The 17,956-nt window shown below is 36.7% G+C and overlaps 1 protein-coding gene across 1 annotated transcript; it reads right to left on the bottom strand.

Moving 5' to 3' along the window:
* Positions 1-7,253: 7,253 nt before the first annotated feature.
* Positions 7,254-8,210, bottom strand: LOC127207226 (olfactory receptor 1030). The gene has a single exon (XM_051166598.1). The coding sequence runs from the start codon at positions 8,208-8,210 to the stop codon at positions 7,254-7,256; it is 957 nt and encodes a 318-aa protein (XP_051022555.1).
* Positions 8,211-17,956: the final 9,746 nt, after the last annotated feature.

The raw sequence follows: 17,956 nt of genomic DNA on the forward strand, positions 1-17,956 counted from the left end.
ACACACACACACACACACACTATATATATATATATATGGTTGGCCTTGAATTCACAATCTTCCTTGAGCATTTCACTACTTGTTTAGTATTTATAACCCACATTCTCAGATCTTGAATATTTTTCACTATACATACACATAGATAAGTCAAAATAAACAAAGTTATATAGTAGTTGTCTAGCCATACCTGACTTCTATGAATAAATGCTTGTACTCCATGAAAAACAACCCTAACAATTCATAAAATGGCACTTTGTCTACTTTCCAACAACTTACCTACAAAGAACAATGGAAGTAGGAAAATAAATGAGCCTTCAAGGCTAATAACCAAAGGTGTTTCTTATATATATAAGAAAGAGCTTTTCTCTAGACCATTAAAAATAGAAATAAAAATAAATAAATAAAGTCCTCAATCCTGCCAATTGTAAGTCTCTGAAGACAGCTCAGGTAGTTTTAACCTGGGAGTTGGAATAATAGATTGATCTCTTCGGGGACTTCATCTGTCTTGGTAAGGACCTTACAACCACTGTGCTGCATAACCTGGCACAGTGTAATCAAACAAGCAGCAATCATGCACAGAACACAGGTTCCTTTGAAAGTTAACATTGTGAGGCCATTTTAGCTTTTTGGTTTTGTTTGCTTTATTTATATTGTTAAGTGTTTAGAAAAATGCAAAAACACGTGAGAATACTACTCAGCTATTAAAAACAAGGAATTCCCAAAATTTGAAAATTGAGAAATTTCAAATCAGTTCAATGTATTGAGGAAACTTCTCCAATTCATTATTTTCTAGGCTATTCTTTACATTTTATAGTAGTTGAATTTCACCAAGGTTATGTATTCATAATATATATGACTAGTAATGCAGCATAGTTTCATAAACACCATTTTTAACACTTTTTATCAATATTGATATAAACCCATTAAAGTCCTTGTATCCAAATTTGAAATATTGATGTGAAGCAACTGAGCTATAGAAAAGACAATCAATTTCCTTACATTGCAAAAGCTGTTAGGTGCTCAGCTAAAAAAGGAAAGAATATAGGATTGTGTTAGTTCATCCCACTTGATGAGTAAATGTTCACTACAATGAGTCAAACATATTAAGTAGTTACCTATGAATAAAACAAGCAAACCAAAAAAAAAAAAATGTGGTTTGTCCCACTGAGTATTTCTGGTTTTCTAAACTATCCATCTCGGTTCCTCGCTTTTAAAATAGGATAGCACATACAGTCATATACCCCTAATAAATTCTAGTTCAAAGCCATGCAAATATGTCCTAACTGTGCATTTCTATAGCTATTATGCAAGGAATTCTTAAATTTAAGGTATTGGAATTTCATTGGAAGCTTAGTGGAAGCAGACAAGGAATAAAATGACCTTGGAAAGAGGATTTCATGCCCTAGATAGATGGTGGTTATCTGCCTGCCCTCCTTGGAAACAAAATAATTCCTTTTTACAGAAACTGTGACTCAGTAACATCTGAGAAAAATGGCTCAAAAACATTATCCTTCTGTCAGCTTGACCCAACCTGCCGGGTTCGACTAAAACTCGGGAGGGAGGTCACCTGTTGAGAATGCAAGACACAAGAAAGAAGAGCAAGTCTCAAACTTTATTAGTCAGGCAGCAGCTTTTGTAGTTCAGAAGGCAGGGAAACATATTGCTATAGCAACCCAGCTGCAGGCTTTTCTCAAAACACAGGGGAATTCCAGGCAGGGTCATAATGTCCTGCCACACAGGGTATCTAGCTCCCTCTTTGTCTAGTCTAACTGCTAAACCATAACAGGGTTGCTCCATCTCTATCTGTCTTTAGTCTAATTGCTTACCCACAATAGGGTCAGCCAGTTTCTGGTAAAAGGCAAGCTCTGGGAAAAACAGAGACTTAAAGGTGCAGACCTGGACAAGATGGCTGAACATTGGTCATATGGCATATCGTCCCCAACAATAGCTTATATTAAAATGTGTTGGTGATTTATCACTTATGCCAAACAAATTAAGAGAAAATATTACCATATAATATTCCATGCCTCTGTTATCTCATCCTGTCTCACTCAGTTACCTTTTCTTGCATTGTAACCCATAATTTAGGGATAAATCAAATTTTCTTTAGTTCATTTGCTTCCTCAAAAAAATTTTCCCTCATTCTTCATACTTTAAAATTCATATCCAAATTTACCACCCTGTTCAATTGCTGACACTATAAAATAAACCCACTACATAATTTAGGATATTAATATTGTTTTTATTCCAATTTTATCTATTACTTAAAATTCAAAGCTAAAAAAAAAAAAGTGAGGATTTCTTCCATCTGTTAAGATGTATTCTTTTTTTCATTGCTGTGATCACTGCCTGACAAAACAATGTCTGAGAGGAAAGGTTTGCTTTGACTTACACTTGAGGCAAAATTTCATCACAGTACAGAAAGTTGTGCCAGTCCAAACGTGGACAAGAAGAATGTGAGTGTTCTCCTGGCTTCTTCATTTTTATTTAAGATAGGACCCTATCCCACATAAAGTGCTTCCCACAGATGGGATAGTATCCTCATCTAAATAAACCAATCCAGAATTTTCATAACAACTATGTCCATAGGTATATCTTCTAGCTTATTTTAGATCTAAACAAGCTGACAACTACCTGCCTATTGTAGTCATGCATCCAATAAGCGGGATAACCACAATGAAAGTAGTTTATTGTGAGCCAAAACTCCTCTACACCCATAACATGAATTAGTTCCTACCCATTGGAAGGCCATAGTGACATCTTGGATTTCCTTGAAATAGTGCCACAAATTAGAGCCAGCTGGTGATGAAGAGTAAAGTGAAATGCAGTGCTCTCTCCTGCATATGAGATGGTTGTTGAAATTGTGACCTTACAGTAGCTGTGTTTCTTACCCAAGATCTACACGTGGCCAATCCAGGAAAAGACCTGGTATAGATTATCTACAGCCCTCCTACCTTACTGAAGAGATATTGGCAATGGATTGTGGCTCATGCGTGGAGAAACAATTTTTTTATGGAGCGCATGACAACTGGAAGGATTCTCATGCTCCAGCGGCGTTCCTACACCCATGTACACACAGGCGTCTCTAACTGATCTTACTAAGAGTTACAAACAAGTGAAGATAGGAAGGAGTATATTGGCAGACATCATGGAAGGAGTTGAAATTCAGAGATAGAGGTTGGTATGACCACATGTGTTTGCATATCATGTGTGGTTCAAAATGCAGTAAAATGTTAAAAGGATTCTGATTTTCTTGTCCTTGGTCACAAAATAAAAATGATTCCTGTTACAGTAAATTGTATCAGTTAGACCTAAGATGGCTAATAACTGACAGAGTCTGAAACGTACTTTAAAGCTGCTAGCTCTATGGGGGGCAGAATCTAAACTGCCACTAATCTACTCATAAACTAACATAAACAAACTACTCCAAACCTCATCACATACATATATCCCAAGCACTTGCCACTATGATCCTTGGAGGCTCCTCTCTCCTTCCCTGTCAACTGTAAACCATTTTCTTTCTCTCTCTCAACTGTCAATCTTTGCTATGCCCCTCTCCAGGAAGTCCCACCTTCCACTTCCTGTCCTTCTGCCCAGCTAATTGGCTAAACAATGCTTTATTGACAGTTGTTACATCCACTCAAGACATTCCCTCCACAGATTTCGGGGGTTGGGGGGGTTCTGCTTATCTTGATCCAAAAGTGAGAGAACCTACATCTTCTTACTTTTGTGTTTAAATTTATAACAATTATATCAGAGACAAATAATTTATTTTGGCTCATTGTTCCAGAGGATACAGTTCACTGTGGCTTATCGTTTCAGCCAAAGTAGCTCATCAAAGCATGGTGCTTAGGAGTGTAAGGCAGCTGGTTACTTTGTGTGCACAGACAGGAAACAGCAAGAAGAACACTGGTGCTCAGATCATTGTCTTTTTTTCTTTGAGTCTGGGATCCTGCACAGAGAATGGCCACCTACGTTTCAGATGGGTTTTCTCTCTTCAGTTAACCCAATCTAGACACAAATTTAACCGGAACATTCGGTTTTGTAATAATGATTTTTTTCTTCTGTTTATTTGAGAGTTCAACAACCACAAATGCATAAAACATATACTATCTCATTTTTGCCTACAGAGTAGAAAAAAACCCATATTTTGGTAAGTTATATCTCTTGGGCTCCTACATACACCTCACAACGTTCTGAATGACAGCGTGGTCGGTGTTAGAGGATGGTTTTTCAATATTCTGAGAAGCCATTAGGTGGCAAAACACAATGCTTCTCTCCACTGCTGCCTCTAAGGAAAAGCATTAGGTAATTTCATGATTCACTTTGCAGTACACATATTGGCAGTAGCAGCCCGATAAATGTAATGCACTTTGGAATACAAATGACCAGGAGCGCGTGATCTCCTGACAAGGAGAAAATGACAAGCAGAAATCTACCTGGCAGTGGCGGCACAGGTCTTTAGTCTTAGCATTTCGGGGGTGGAGACAGGCAGATCTCTGAGTTCAAGGCCAGCCTGGTCTACATAGTGATTTCCAGGACAGCCAAAACTACATAGAAATGCTTCCTCAGAAAACTGTAAAACAAACAAACAAACAAATGAAACACAACTCCTGCATGTTGCTCTCCACACATACATACCACATACAAATAAAAAGATATAATAAATTTTACAATGTATATTCATTATCTTCTTCATATGTGCATGTGTGGATATGTGCAAATGATAGTTCCATGAAAATATCTGACAGGAAAAGTATATTAAGCTTACAATACTATAAATACCATTATTAGTGAATCATTAGTGTCTTTATAATGTAAGTATAGAGCATTAATAGACCCTGATATCTGAGAAATAGGAGACTGGCTTTGCAAACTAAAAGCCTGTTTAGATAGCAGTGTGTGTGTGTGTGTGTGTGTGTGTGTGTGTGTGTGTGTGTGTTTAAGGAGAATCCAACCAACTAGAGACTATTTTAAAATACTTTTTGTGTGTGTGTGTGTTTTAGCAGAATGCATTAACAATATAACACTTAAAGTAAAGATATTTGAAGCATATCACAGTTCATAAATAATGTGTGGCTTAACGTAGAATAAATGCTCTGAAAGTGTCATGTTATGTGTGGCTTTGAACAAAAAACAAACTCATGGGTAGCTATAAAGAAAAATTTGAAAAACAACAAAGAAAGAATGTTTCTATTGAGAGGAATAAGGACATTCTGTGGTTTTCTCTTTTGCATTGATATCCAAACCAACAGATGCAGTCCCAAATCAGTGGTCAATACCTGCCTGATGAAACATAACAAGTTTATGTCTTAGTCATAAAGTGGGCTTCCATATACTGAGAATGAACTGACACTTCTTCCACTGCTTGAGCACTTAAATGGTTTTGTATTATAAAACCAAGGAATCTATTGTCTACTTTTATTCTCCTTATAATGCTGCAATTTCTACAAAATTTCACACTAGAAGCAATGCATGCCCTATGAAGAAACTTAGTAAATGCAAGTTATTTTTGCTTAGAAACAGAACAGAAAATTTACCAGAAATACAAAATAAATGAAGAAAATTGCTTTCTTTAGTGTAAAAACACATACAAAAGAAGTAAGGTGTTTCATTCTAAAGTTGTAAATCATTCTACTCACTGTACAGAATAACAGTGGATCATATTTAAACTGTGGTACAAATGTCAAATATCTGGCCCATCCTGAAAAAAAAATAGATTAATAAAGAAGAAATAAGGACAGATGTGAAAGATACTTAACTCCAGAAATGTGAAATTTCACAAATAATTCTACCAAAAAAATCATGAAGACACAAGATATCCATAATGCCTATAGGAAATCCTTCTTTGCCTGACTTGGGTTATTACAAAACATCTGGAAAGATTGCTCAGTGGTTAAAACACATTTTTGGTCTAGCAGAGGACATGGAGTAACTTTCCTGCACCTACACGGTGGCTTACAGCCAAGAGTGCATCCTGATAAAGGAGAGCTGATGCCCTCTTCTAGACTCCACTGCCATCACAAGAGCATGTGAAAGACACATACACATGATATGTGTATAGCATAATATATACATGTGACTATATATATGTATGTATGTGTAAAACACATATCCGCAATAGTGGGAGAAAGAAAGAAAAGAAATGCTGCAATGAAGTATACCTTAAAATAATAAGAAATATTTGGGCCTCAAGATAAGGCTTTTTGTTTAAGAGCTTAAGAGCACTGGCTAGTCTTCCAGAGAACACAGTTTGATGCCCAGCACAATGATGGCAGCTCCCAACTGGCTTTGATACCCTCTTCTGATCTCCAAGTAATCAGGTACACATGTAAACACACACATACACACACACACACACACACACACACACACACTGACGAAACACATGTACAAAATACAGAGGAAAATCTTTAAAGAAATAAGTTAATATTTAAAGGGATAATCTTATGGAACCTCTGGGATTCTGCTTTAGCAGAGATGCATTTGGCTGAAAGTGATTCTTACAAGTAGAAAGAAGTAAATGAAACACCAGGGTCAAAACTGAAGGTGATGAACTGAGACTAATCAGCACACCTATTGATAACCCTGTAGTATGCTAACTAGCAGGACAATCCTGCATGGGAATAGCTCTGCTCCTCAGTTTATGTTTTCCCAAATTTGTGCCTACGCATGCAAACATGGTTATGCATCTATTTATTAGTATAGAAGTCATTTTGTAAAAGATTTTTAAAAATGTTAAATTTAATCTGGATATTAGGAATGGAAGAGAGAAATAGTTCACACTTTTACTTTGTACATTTATATTAAGATTGAATATTTTAGTGTAACAAATCCTTACTTTTAATTACATAAAAGTAATAGATAGAAAGCCATGAATGTAAAACTGTTTAAGAGAAGACTAACTCCCCATACTTGCACATGAATTGCACTTTTACATAGTATGTAGTATTTTGCACTTATGTATTATATATGTTGTTGTGAGATATAGCCTTTCTTTTTAAATTTATTTGTTCATATTACATCTTGATTGTTATCCAATCCCTTGTATCATCTTGTTCCTCCTTCTCTCCCACTTTCAAACTAATCCCCTCCCCTATGTCTGCGACTGAGGGGGAACTCCTTTCCATCTATATGATCATAGGGTGAGATATATCTTTTCATCTTGTATATAAAGTGAATTTCAGCAAGAAAAAGTTAGGTATTACTTTCATAAACAAAACTTTTATTTGAATTAAAAAGATAAACTGATTTTACTTTGAAAGCATATTTCTTCTAACTAGCCTCCGAAAAGCATGTTTCACATCCTTATTTCTCAGACTATAAATGATGGGGTTCAACATGGGGCTTACAAAAGTGTAGAATACAGCAATGATTTTGGACTGCTCCACTGACTTGTCTGTGGGAGGTCTAACATACATGCAGAACAGAGTCCCATAAAACACAGTCACTGCCACCAGATGCGACCCACAGGTGGAAAAGGCTTTGCGCCTACCTTCAGCAGAACGCATCCTCAAGATGGCAGTGAGAATGAACAGGTAGGAAATAAGGATTATGAGCAGGGAGTTGGAGAGGTTAAATCCTGCTACTACAAACATAGATGTTTCCTTAATGGAAGTGTCAGAGCAGGAGAGTCTGATGAGAGGAGGGTCAGCACAGTAGAAGTGGTTGATGATGTTGGAGCCACAGAAGGTCAACCGGTAAGTCCACATGGTTTCCATCAGTCCACTCAGGAAGCCGTAGATATAGGGACCGGCAATCAGACGGACACAGACACCTTTGGACATCTTGCTGCTGTAAAGTAAAGGGTTACAGATGGCCATGTATCTGTCATAGGCCATCACAGCTAGCATATAATATTCAGTAATCACCATAGCAATGAAAAAATAACACTGGACTAAACAAGCTGCATAAGAAATGGTCTTCTTCTCTGATAAAAAGTTCACGAGCATCTTGGGAGTCACATTGGTAGAATAGCACAAATCCAAGCAAGACAAGCTGGCAAGAAAGTAGTACATAGGGGTATGCAGACGTGAATCTATTCTGATTAATACCATCATGCCAAGATTGCCCCCCACAGTAATCAGATAGATCACCAGGAAGAGCACAAAGAGGACAGGCTGCAGCTCTGGACGATCTGTCAATCCCATGAGAATAAATTCAGTCACCATGGAGTAATTCCCTCTGACCATTTTCTTAGGTGCCACCATGCTCACTTAGATGGAGTAGAGAGGGGTAAACGAGATACACATTAGATTTTTTTCTCTCTTTTCCCCCCTATTTCACATCATTCTCTTATTATTCACCCTACACAGCTGTTTCTAAGGTCTGAGAATATCAGAGGTGGTGCACTGGATTTTCACATCTTAAAATAAGGAAAGGAAAGAAATAAAGAAGGAAAGATGAAAGAAACAAACAAACAAACAAAGAAACAAAGAAGGAAAGAAAGATGAAGGAAGGAAAGAAGAAAGGAAGGTAAGAAGGAAAGAAGGAAAGAGAGAGAGAGAGAAAGAAAGAAAGAAAGAAAGAAAGAAAGAAAGAAAGAAAGAGTTGAAAATACCAGAAGTAAATTATCCTAGATCAATTTTAGTAGTACAATGTTTCAAATGGTAGTATTTATGTTGAAATACAAAAGGAAGAAGTTACAAACTGGGAATAACAAAGATCTATATGAGAATTTTAGTCACTAGTAGGTCACATTTTCATTTTTGTATCAATTTACCTTTTCATTTGTTCCCCCAACTCAATCATAAGACAAAATTTGGCAATTCTGTTCTTATAATGGAGCAGAAATATTAAATTAACATCTATAATTACATGTGGAAAAAGTTTGACTACCTTTGCTATAGTAAGGCAAAAGTGAATGAAAGGAGTGGTAATTGTTCTTAGTTCAATGGCAGAATGTTCTTTTTTTAATTAACACATTATACTTTCAGAGAGTATCAGGTCAGATAATATCAATTCTAATAGATTAATAGAACACGAATTCTTGGTTGGCACTCTATATAATGTACTTTTATTATGGATTTGGGTGGCATCTTCAGCTTTTTAAAAAGTTTGAGATTAGATTGTATAAGAGTAAAATTCAGTAACTATTAGAGCTATTTGTGTTATGAACCAATAATTGTATAAGAGAGTAAAACTCAGTAACTATTAGAGCTATTTGTGTTATGAACCAATAATTGTATAAAAGGTGGGGGCACAAGAGTCAACTGAAATGAACCAGAGAACGGTTTCTGTTTAAACCACCACTCTGAATATGGGATGGAATTTTTACTTGATGTTAACATGAGCCGTGTGTTGTCATATCCTATGAAAGTCCTATTTTAAGTATTAGAATCTATTGTCTTATGGAAAATCTACTAAAATACGTTAGAAATAAAAGTTTCATTTCAATCTGTCTTCAATCAAGCCACAGAATACAAATCTTCCGACTTCTTCTAGAATGGTACAAATAATAATCCCATATGGTGCTCAATTCACCCAATATATATTTGTGCTGTTTATAGTAGCTGAATCAAACATGAGTACCAATTATTTACTTGACTTGATGATGATATCACAATATGCATACTTAATTGACATAACCTAATACACAAATAATAGTGAACATTACAGGCATAGAAATTATCTACTGGATAAAAAATATGATAACCAATAATGTTCTTCACTTTGAAAAAAGTGACTGTGTCATGAGATCACAGTGAAGAAAATTATAGTTGAATGACATGGTTCAAAAATAAATATTTAAACTAAGTCGGTAGTTTTGTTTAAAAATAAGTCTAGGTGTCGACAAACATTATAGCTGATCTGGAGTTTGAGGAATTTATATAATTACCTAGAAAAAATAGAAGGCCTCTCAAGTAATTTGAACATTATATATGAAGGCATTTCACTTGAGACTTTCATTGAAATGGGAGCTATTCAATGTATATGAGAAATACCAGAATGAAATAATGGGGAAGCACAGTAAACAATATATATCCTACTAAATTGCTATATCCATATGACATTGACTTACTTGAAATTTATTAGTAATTATGAATCAACATGCATATTTATGAGGTTCTTAAACATTTATATTCTTATATATTTGGTTGTGAGTCTAGCCTTTCACAACTTAGCCATCTCCTTAGCTCAACATGTATATTCTTTAGGAGAAGAAATAAAACAGAAATATAAGCCATCATAAAATTTCATGGCTCCTCAAGTCCAAATATATTAAAAACCTCAATATAAAACCAGAGACACTAAATCAGTTAGAAGAAAAAGTGGGGAAGAGCCTGGGACACATTGGCACAGGAGACAACTTCCTGAACAGAACACCAACAGCTCAGGCCTTAAGGTCAACAATTAATAAATGGGACCTCATGAGGATGAGAAGCTTCTGTAAGGTAGGAGACACTGTCCAAAGAACAAAGCAACTGCCTACAGACTGGGAAAAGATCTTCACCAACCCTACATCTGAAAAATGTCTAATATCCAAACTTGATAAAGAACTCAAGAAATTAAACGCCACCAAACCAAATAACCCAATTGAGAAATGGGGCTCAGAATTAAACAGAGAATTCTCAACAGAGGAATATCAAATGGCTGAGAAACACTTAAAGAAATGCTCAACATCTCTAGTCATCAGAGAAATGCAAATCAAAACAACTCTGAGAGTCCATCTTACACCCATCAGAATGGCTAAAATCAAACATTCACGTGACACCACATGCTGGCGAGGATATGGAGAGAGAGGAACACTCCTTCATTGCTGGTGGGAATGCAAACTAGTACAGCCATTTGGAGATCTATCTGGTGCTATCTCAGAAAAATGGGAATAGGGCTTCCTCAAGACCCAGCTATTCCACTCCTTGGAATATACCCAGAAGATGCTCCAGCACACAACCAGAAAATTTGCTCAACCATTTTCATAGCAGCCTTATTCATAATAGCCAGAATATGGAAACAGCCTAAGTGTCCATCAGTAGAAGAATGGATAAAGAAATTGTGGTACATATACACTATGGAATATTACTCAGCTATTAAAAACAAGGAATTCCCAAAATTTGTGGACAAATGGATTGAACTAGAAATGATCATAATCAGTGAGCTAACCCAGAATCAGAGAGACTCAAATGGTATATACTCACTTATAACTGGACACTAGCCCAAGGGGCAGGTCCCATGAAAGTCTGCACCTACCAGGAAAGTGGGATAGAGATGAGAATATCCTATTGAGACTCTAGGTGAGAAAAAATATAGGGGATAGGAAAGTAGGTGGATCCAGAGGGTCCTAAAAACCTACAAGAACACTATGATGGGTAGATCTGGGCCCAGGGGTTCTGCTTGATCAAAGGTACTAACCAAGGACAAAATGTGCAGTCATCATCAAACCCCTACCCAGATCTAACCAAGGGACAGAACATTCTCCACAGTTGAGTGGAGACTGGGGACTGACTTTCACAAGATCTCTGGTGCCCCATATTTGGCTATGTCCCTTTGTGGGGGAGGCCCAATGGCACTCGGAGGAAGGATAACGGACTACCAAGAAGAGACTTGATACCCTAGCACCATATTCAGGGGGAGGAGGTCCCCCTCGGTCACAGTCATAGGGAAGGGGATTGCGGTAAAAGTGGGAGGGAGGGAGGAATGGGAGGATATATAGGATGGGATAGAAAATGAGATGTAATATGAATTATTTTATTTTTCAATAAAAATGTGTTAAAAATTAAAAAAAAATTCATGGCTCCAGAATATCAACTTCTCTCTAGATTGGAAAATTAACAAATAAATGAGATAATTAAATAAATATAGCCATATATGTGGATTTTCTGTATTAAAATATAATAACTGATCTCATTATTTGGTAAGTTATGTAGCTTGCTTTTAAATAGAAAAGGCTATTGTATTAAGTCTGTAAGCATTGTGAATATATAAGTTAAACTTGGTGTGCCTAGAATTTCCATCCTAAAAATTAGAAAGATAAGAACCATAATCAATTATAATAAAAAAACATAAAGACATATTTAAGATCAGCTCTACAGTTGTCACTGGTATCTGAAGTACTACTACCTGAAATAAGGAATGTAAAAATAGAGAAAATTTTAGTCAAGGAAAGGAATGGGAAAATAAAAGTAAAAATTATTGAATTTTAAATCCAGTAGTTGGGCACCTAACTGCCTGATGGAGCAAAAGGTGACACAGCAAATAGTGAGGATAGTAAGAGAATAGTAATAAAAAATGAGAATGTAAGGTAGGAAATAAAAACAGAGACAGATAAGGCAGATATTTATGACACCATGCAGTTGCTATGAAAAACTTCCTGGGAGTGGGCACTGTTCTTGCATCCTTTACCATCATGGACTCCAGCACCTCCATTCTCTCCTGGGTTTCCACTACCATGCTTCTCAAATAAGACGACAAGAAATACTGCCTCTTTATAACAAATGACACCGATGTCTAGGTTGCATTAAGACAGTAGAAATTGATAGAACTTTCTACATTTTCGGTAAAACTCTTTGATAATTCATTTAGACCATAACATTTCTCTGCACAGTGTCACATTCTTTCCATGATATTTTGAGTTTCTACCTTTTCAGTTTCAGGCACTGAACAGTTTCCAAAATACCTACCTTTTCTACAATTCCTATACTTCAGTTATGAGTCTACCGACTCTAGACTCATAATTCCTAATATACCTCTTAAATATATTAAATTTGATTCCAATTTTCTCCATCAAATAATTTAAAAATAAACCTTTAAAAGTCATAATACTTTTATGTCTCCAAAAAGAATAAAATTGAAATTAATCTATCTTTCTTTTGATTTTTATTCTTTTATTATTGAGATTGTAATATAATTATTTCATTTCTCCCTTCCTTTTCTTCCCTCTAACCCCCTGATATGCTCCTCTATTCTCTCTTTTAAAATTATGGTTTTTTTCATTAATTTATAATGAAGGTGTTTTGTGGGTATTAGAGAATTTTCCATTAAACATATTCATCAGTGAGATGAATAATTTATTAATTTTAATTAATCAATGAAATGCAATATGTTAGCCAAAATGATAATCACAAACACATAATTTCAATACAATTTTAATATTTTTCAATGACTAATCTAAGTAACACACATATACTCCCATGTTTCAGAAAGACAAGACTTTAGATTAGTATTCAAGAAGTTTTGTTGACACTTGACTCCTCATGATGAATATCCAAACTGAAACAAACAGAAAAATTAGGAAAACAAAGGTCATGATTTTCTTTCCTACCTTAACTCAGGAAAAATTTTCCCTGTACCACTAGATGTCCAATTAAGGAGCCGATGAAACTGATTTATAGCCTATTTGTACTTGGGAGTGTTTGTCCCAGAAGCACTTTTCACCCACCCTAAAGAAATAATTAAAGGAAACACAGTAATTTGTTTAGAGATGTGCTCACTAGAACCTTGGGATTTGAGCAATGGAATTGCATCACCTTGTAATCATCTTGAACTACATATTTTGTATGTTTATGAATTGATTCTCAGAGGATTTTTTTTCATTAGCAATCACTATTTATTTCAAGAAAATGACTATAACAACTACTCATGGTATAATATTTTGATGTAATCCATGAACTTTGATTTTTCTATGATTCTTTCAGTGCTGGGAGTGTGAATTGTACAACTCCTCATAATGGTGAAAACCCTAAATATCCACATTACTAAACTCAATATGCAATACTTTCTAATAATTTTATTATTTCAATGATTTCTTAGACCTGAAAAATAATATAATTGCATTTAATAAAATTATTAGAAGGCAAATTTATACAGTATAAATATCTCTTAAACATATTAAAATTTTCATGCAATATTTCAGGACATGAAATACATGAAATAATGTATTCATATTTGATTGTGCATAAGATAACCTATTCCAGCAATTTCTTTATTAACTAAAATTTGAAGATAATCATAGATGTAGAAATTTGGCTTCAAAATTCTAAAGTTATGAAGGATGAGGTGAGTGTGTAAGGAAGCAATCAGTAAAATCATTTGTGTGTGTGTGTGTGTGTGTGTGTGTCCACATGTGTGTCCATGCATGCATCTGTGTGTGTATTAAGAACTCAAACCTACATTACATTGATGAATAGTTTATTGGACTCTAAAGAGTCAGAAGAATGAATGAAGAAAAGTGTAGGGGAGATGTAGAGTATACTCAATAAACAATAAATAATCATATGAGAGCACCCTTATGTGTGATATTCTGTGTGTATAAAAAGTCAAATTAATAGATCTGAGTAGGGGTTTGAAGTTTACTGCACATATTGTCCTTGGCTGGTGCCATAGTTTGAGCAGGACCCCTGGGCCCAGATCTGCCCATCATAATGTTCTTCTTGTAGGTTTCTAGGACCCTCTGGATCCTTCTACTTTGCTATTCTCCCATGCTTCTCTCATGTAGAGTCCCAATAGGATGTCGTCCACTCTGTCCCACTTTCCTGGTGAGTGAAGACTTTCATGGGACATGCCCCAATCTAGCCAATGGACAGGACATTCTCCACAGTTGAGTAGAGAGTGGGGTCTGACTTTTACACGAACTCTGGTGCCCCATATTTGATCATGTCCCCTGAATGGGGAGACATGATGGCACTCAGAGGAAGGATAGCAGGCTATCAAGAAGAGACACGATACCCTATGAGCATATACAGGAGGAGGAGGTCCCCCTTAGTCACAGTCATAAGGGAGGGGAGTAAGGGGAAAATGGGAAAGAGGGAGGAATGGGAGGATATAAGGGATGGGATAACCATTGACATGTAATATGAATAAATTAATAAAATAAAAAATAAAATAAAGTAAAATTGTAAATTTTAAAAAGTCAAATGAATAAAAATAAAATAGTGTAGCCAACTATGTACACTATGTGTGTATAAAATAACATTTCCCAATAATTGGGCACAGATATAGGCATATAACTACCTCTTCACAAAATTGTGGTTCCAGGATAAAAGTTCAACAAGGAAGGAGTATGAAATGATACCAATGAAATTGTTAGGGAGTAAGACCATTTTACTTACAGATGACACTTGAAAATACTAAAGGATCCATAAAACAAATAGACACACTCAGTGACTAAGAAAGACTAATCTCCAGGACAAGCAGAAGCTTACATTTAAGTCTACCTACTACATAGCCTTGCAGCCAACACATATAGAATGAGCAATATAGCATAAAGTATAACATAACCACATAGTCTGAGTTATGTTTCAACACTGAATTGCATCGATATCCTTACCTTGAATGCTGGAAGTGGTACAATATATTGATAGAAATTCTGTTCTCTTGGGTATTTTCATGGGGCCATGTGAATTATAAATTTAGTAGCCAAAGTGATTATAGTCAAATAATAACAACAAAACATGTAATGATATTAGGATATAATTACTTTATATACAACTAGAGGCAAATTATATGAGTACATGGTAATATCTTGTTTTAATGATGAAACAGAGCTAGTGATATATTCAGCACATTCAGGCACTAAAACAATCTGAACGGGAGAGTGTCTGGGCGCTCTGTCAGTGCCACTGACCCTGAAGCTATGGCATTTTGTGCTGCCAAAGGAATGGCTTTGTTTGCTTACAGAAAAATATTTACTGGCATGTGTTACAAAGAATAAAATGAACATCATTATTTATCCTAAAGTAATTGGAAATAGAAGGGCCAATTACCGCAAGGGAATCACAATCTGCTATGGTTTGCTGCTTACTCAGGGCTCATGTTTCCCGCTTTCTGATTTGAGTCTTTACTCTCAGACCAACCTCCTCTAAATTTTCAGATGAAGGTGAAACCAAAACTGATATCACAGTCCTGGATGTTAGAAGAAAGTAGGATTTCAAAACACAAGCACCCTGGATCAACAGTTTTACGTCTACAAAGGAAGCTCCATCAGTCTTAAGCTTCTTGTATGAACACTTCTCCACACAAGCACCTCACTGAGAAACAGAAAAGGACTATATGAATGCTTTTACTCATTTTAGCTGGTAAGTAGGATGGTGATTACAGATGTAGCATTGTTTCTCAAACATCCTTCAAGAAATAGACTGTTGGGTCTATCTATAAAAGGTACTTCTCTGAGAACCTTTATAATCCTGTGACCTCTTTTTAACAACTATTTTCCAGTAATGACACAGGCAGATGACTTGGCATAGCAGTTGGTTAGAGCAGGCATTCTCAATATATCATGTGCCTATTCAACTGAGCATCTGTCTACAACATGGATTTCAGCATGCAGATCTGAGGTGGAATGTGATTCACTGTTTCAGTGTATATACTGCATTGATATCTGTGCTACTAGTTTGCAACAATCCTGTGATCTCTGCTGTGAGGATACATCTGATAAGAAGAACATAATACATTAAGGACTAATATGATCTCATTAATTTATTTTTATAATAAAAATACATATATACAAAACCTCACCAAAAACCCAAAACAAACAATAAACAGCTCACCTGGTGGTGGTGATGCACACCTTTAATCCCAGCACTCAGGAGGCAGAGGCAGGTGGATCTCTGTGAGTTCAAGGACAGCCTGGTCTACAATCAAGTCCAGGACAGCCAAGGCTACACAGAGAAACCCTGTCTTGAAAAACCAAACCAAAACAAAACAAAAAAACCAGCTCATTGTTTTAAGGAGTATATAGTCATCATGATAGGAAGGCACAAAGCAGGAGAGAGTGTCTTGATCTCACGTGTTCAAAATCAGAAATCATGAGTTGAATGATTCTACATGCTTTCATCTGCATTTGTCTGTATTCAGTTTGTGACTCCAATTAAGATTGTGCCGTGTATTTTCAACATGTTTGTTTTCTCAGGTTAACCTCTCTACAAATACCTCACCAGGCAGAGAAAGAAATGCAACTCCCGTGTGATTGTCAATCTAATCAAATTAAGTAGGAACAATGATTATCACTCGTCCATTGAAATGCAGGCTGGAAAACATGACAAAATGAGGTCCAATGATTTATCTCAAAACACAAAACATTTAGCAAGCACATCGAATATATGACCACTGAGAAGCTCTTATATCTGGACACTAGCCCAAAGGGCATGTCCCATGAAAGTCTTCACTTACTAGGAAAATGAGACAGAGGGGAGGACATCCAATTGGGACTCTAGGTGAGAGAAGCATGGGAGAATGGGGGAAATAGAAGGATCCAGAGCGTCCAACAAACCTCCAAAACAACATGATGATGGGGGGATCGAAGCCCCAGGGTCCTGCTCAAACTATGGCACCAGCCAAGGACAATAACTACAGTAAACTTTGAACCCCTACCCAGATCTAGCCAATGGACAAGACATTCTCCATGGTTGAGAGGAGAGTGGACACTGACTTTCACATGAACTCTGGTGTCCCATATTTGACCACATCCCCTGCATGGGGAGGCCTGGTGGCATTCAGAGGAAGGATAGCAGCCAAGAAGAGACTTGATACCCTATGAGCATATAAAGGGGGAGGAGGTCCCCCTCAGTCACAGTCATAGGGGAGGAGAATAAGGGACAGCAGAAGGGAGGGAAAAATGGGAGATACAAGGGATGGGATAACAATTGAGATGTAATAAGAATTAATTAATAGAGGTTTTTCAAGATGGCGGCGAGCAGTGTGGACCGTGTTTGGAGGCTCCAGTGAACAATTCAGGGAATTGCACAGATTTCTGAGCCAGGAACACAGAGGTCCGAACATCACGGCAGCGGGAGTGCTCCACGGTTCGGAGGGACCAGGGTGCACAGGACCTGCATGCCCCTGCACACGGGAGGAGCGTGGATTTTCTCTGATCGGAGCGGCAGCGGCAGAGGCAGCAGCACCAGCGGCACCAGCAGCGGTGGCTGAGGTTTGCAGCTCATAGCCTTCCGGTGGAGGCAATTGGTGTGGTGGCTGGTGGGAGTTGTTGCGGGAGAGGGGACTCAGGGCAGGATTTGGGTCA

This window comes from Acomys russatus, chromosome 24 (genome assembly GCF_903995435.1).
Source record: "Acomys russatus chromosome 24, mAcoRus1.1, whole genome shotgun sequence".
NCBI classification, from domain to species: domain Eukaryota; kingdom Metazoa; phylum Chordata; class Mammalia; order Rodentia; family Muridae; genus Acomys; species Acomys russatus.

What these genes read in the sequence shown, in the direction of transcription:
- LOC127207226 (XM_051166598.1), bottom strand. Translation starts at nt 8,210, where the DNA reads ATGGTGGCACCTAAGAAAATGGTCAGAGGGAATTACTCCATGGTGACT.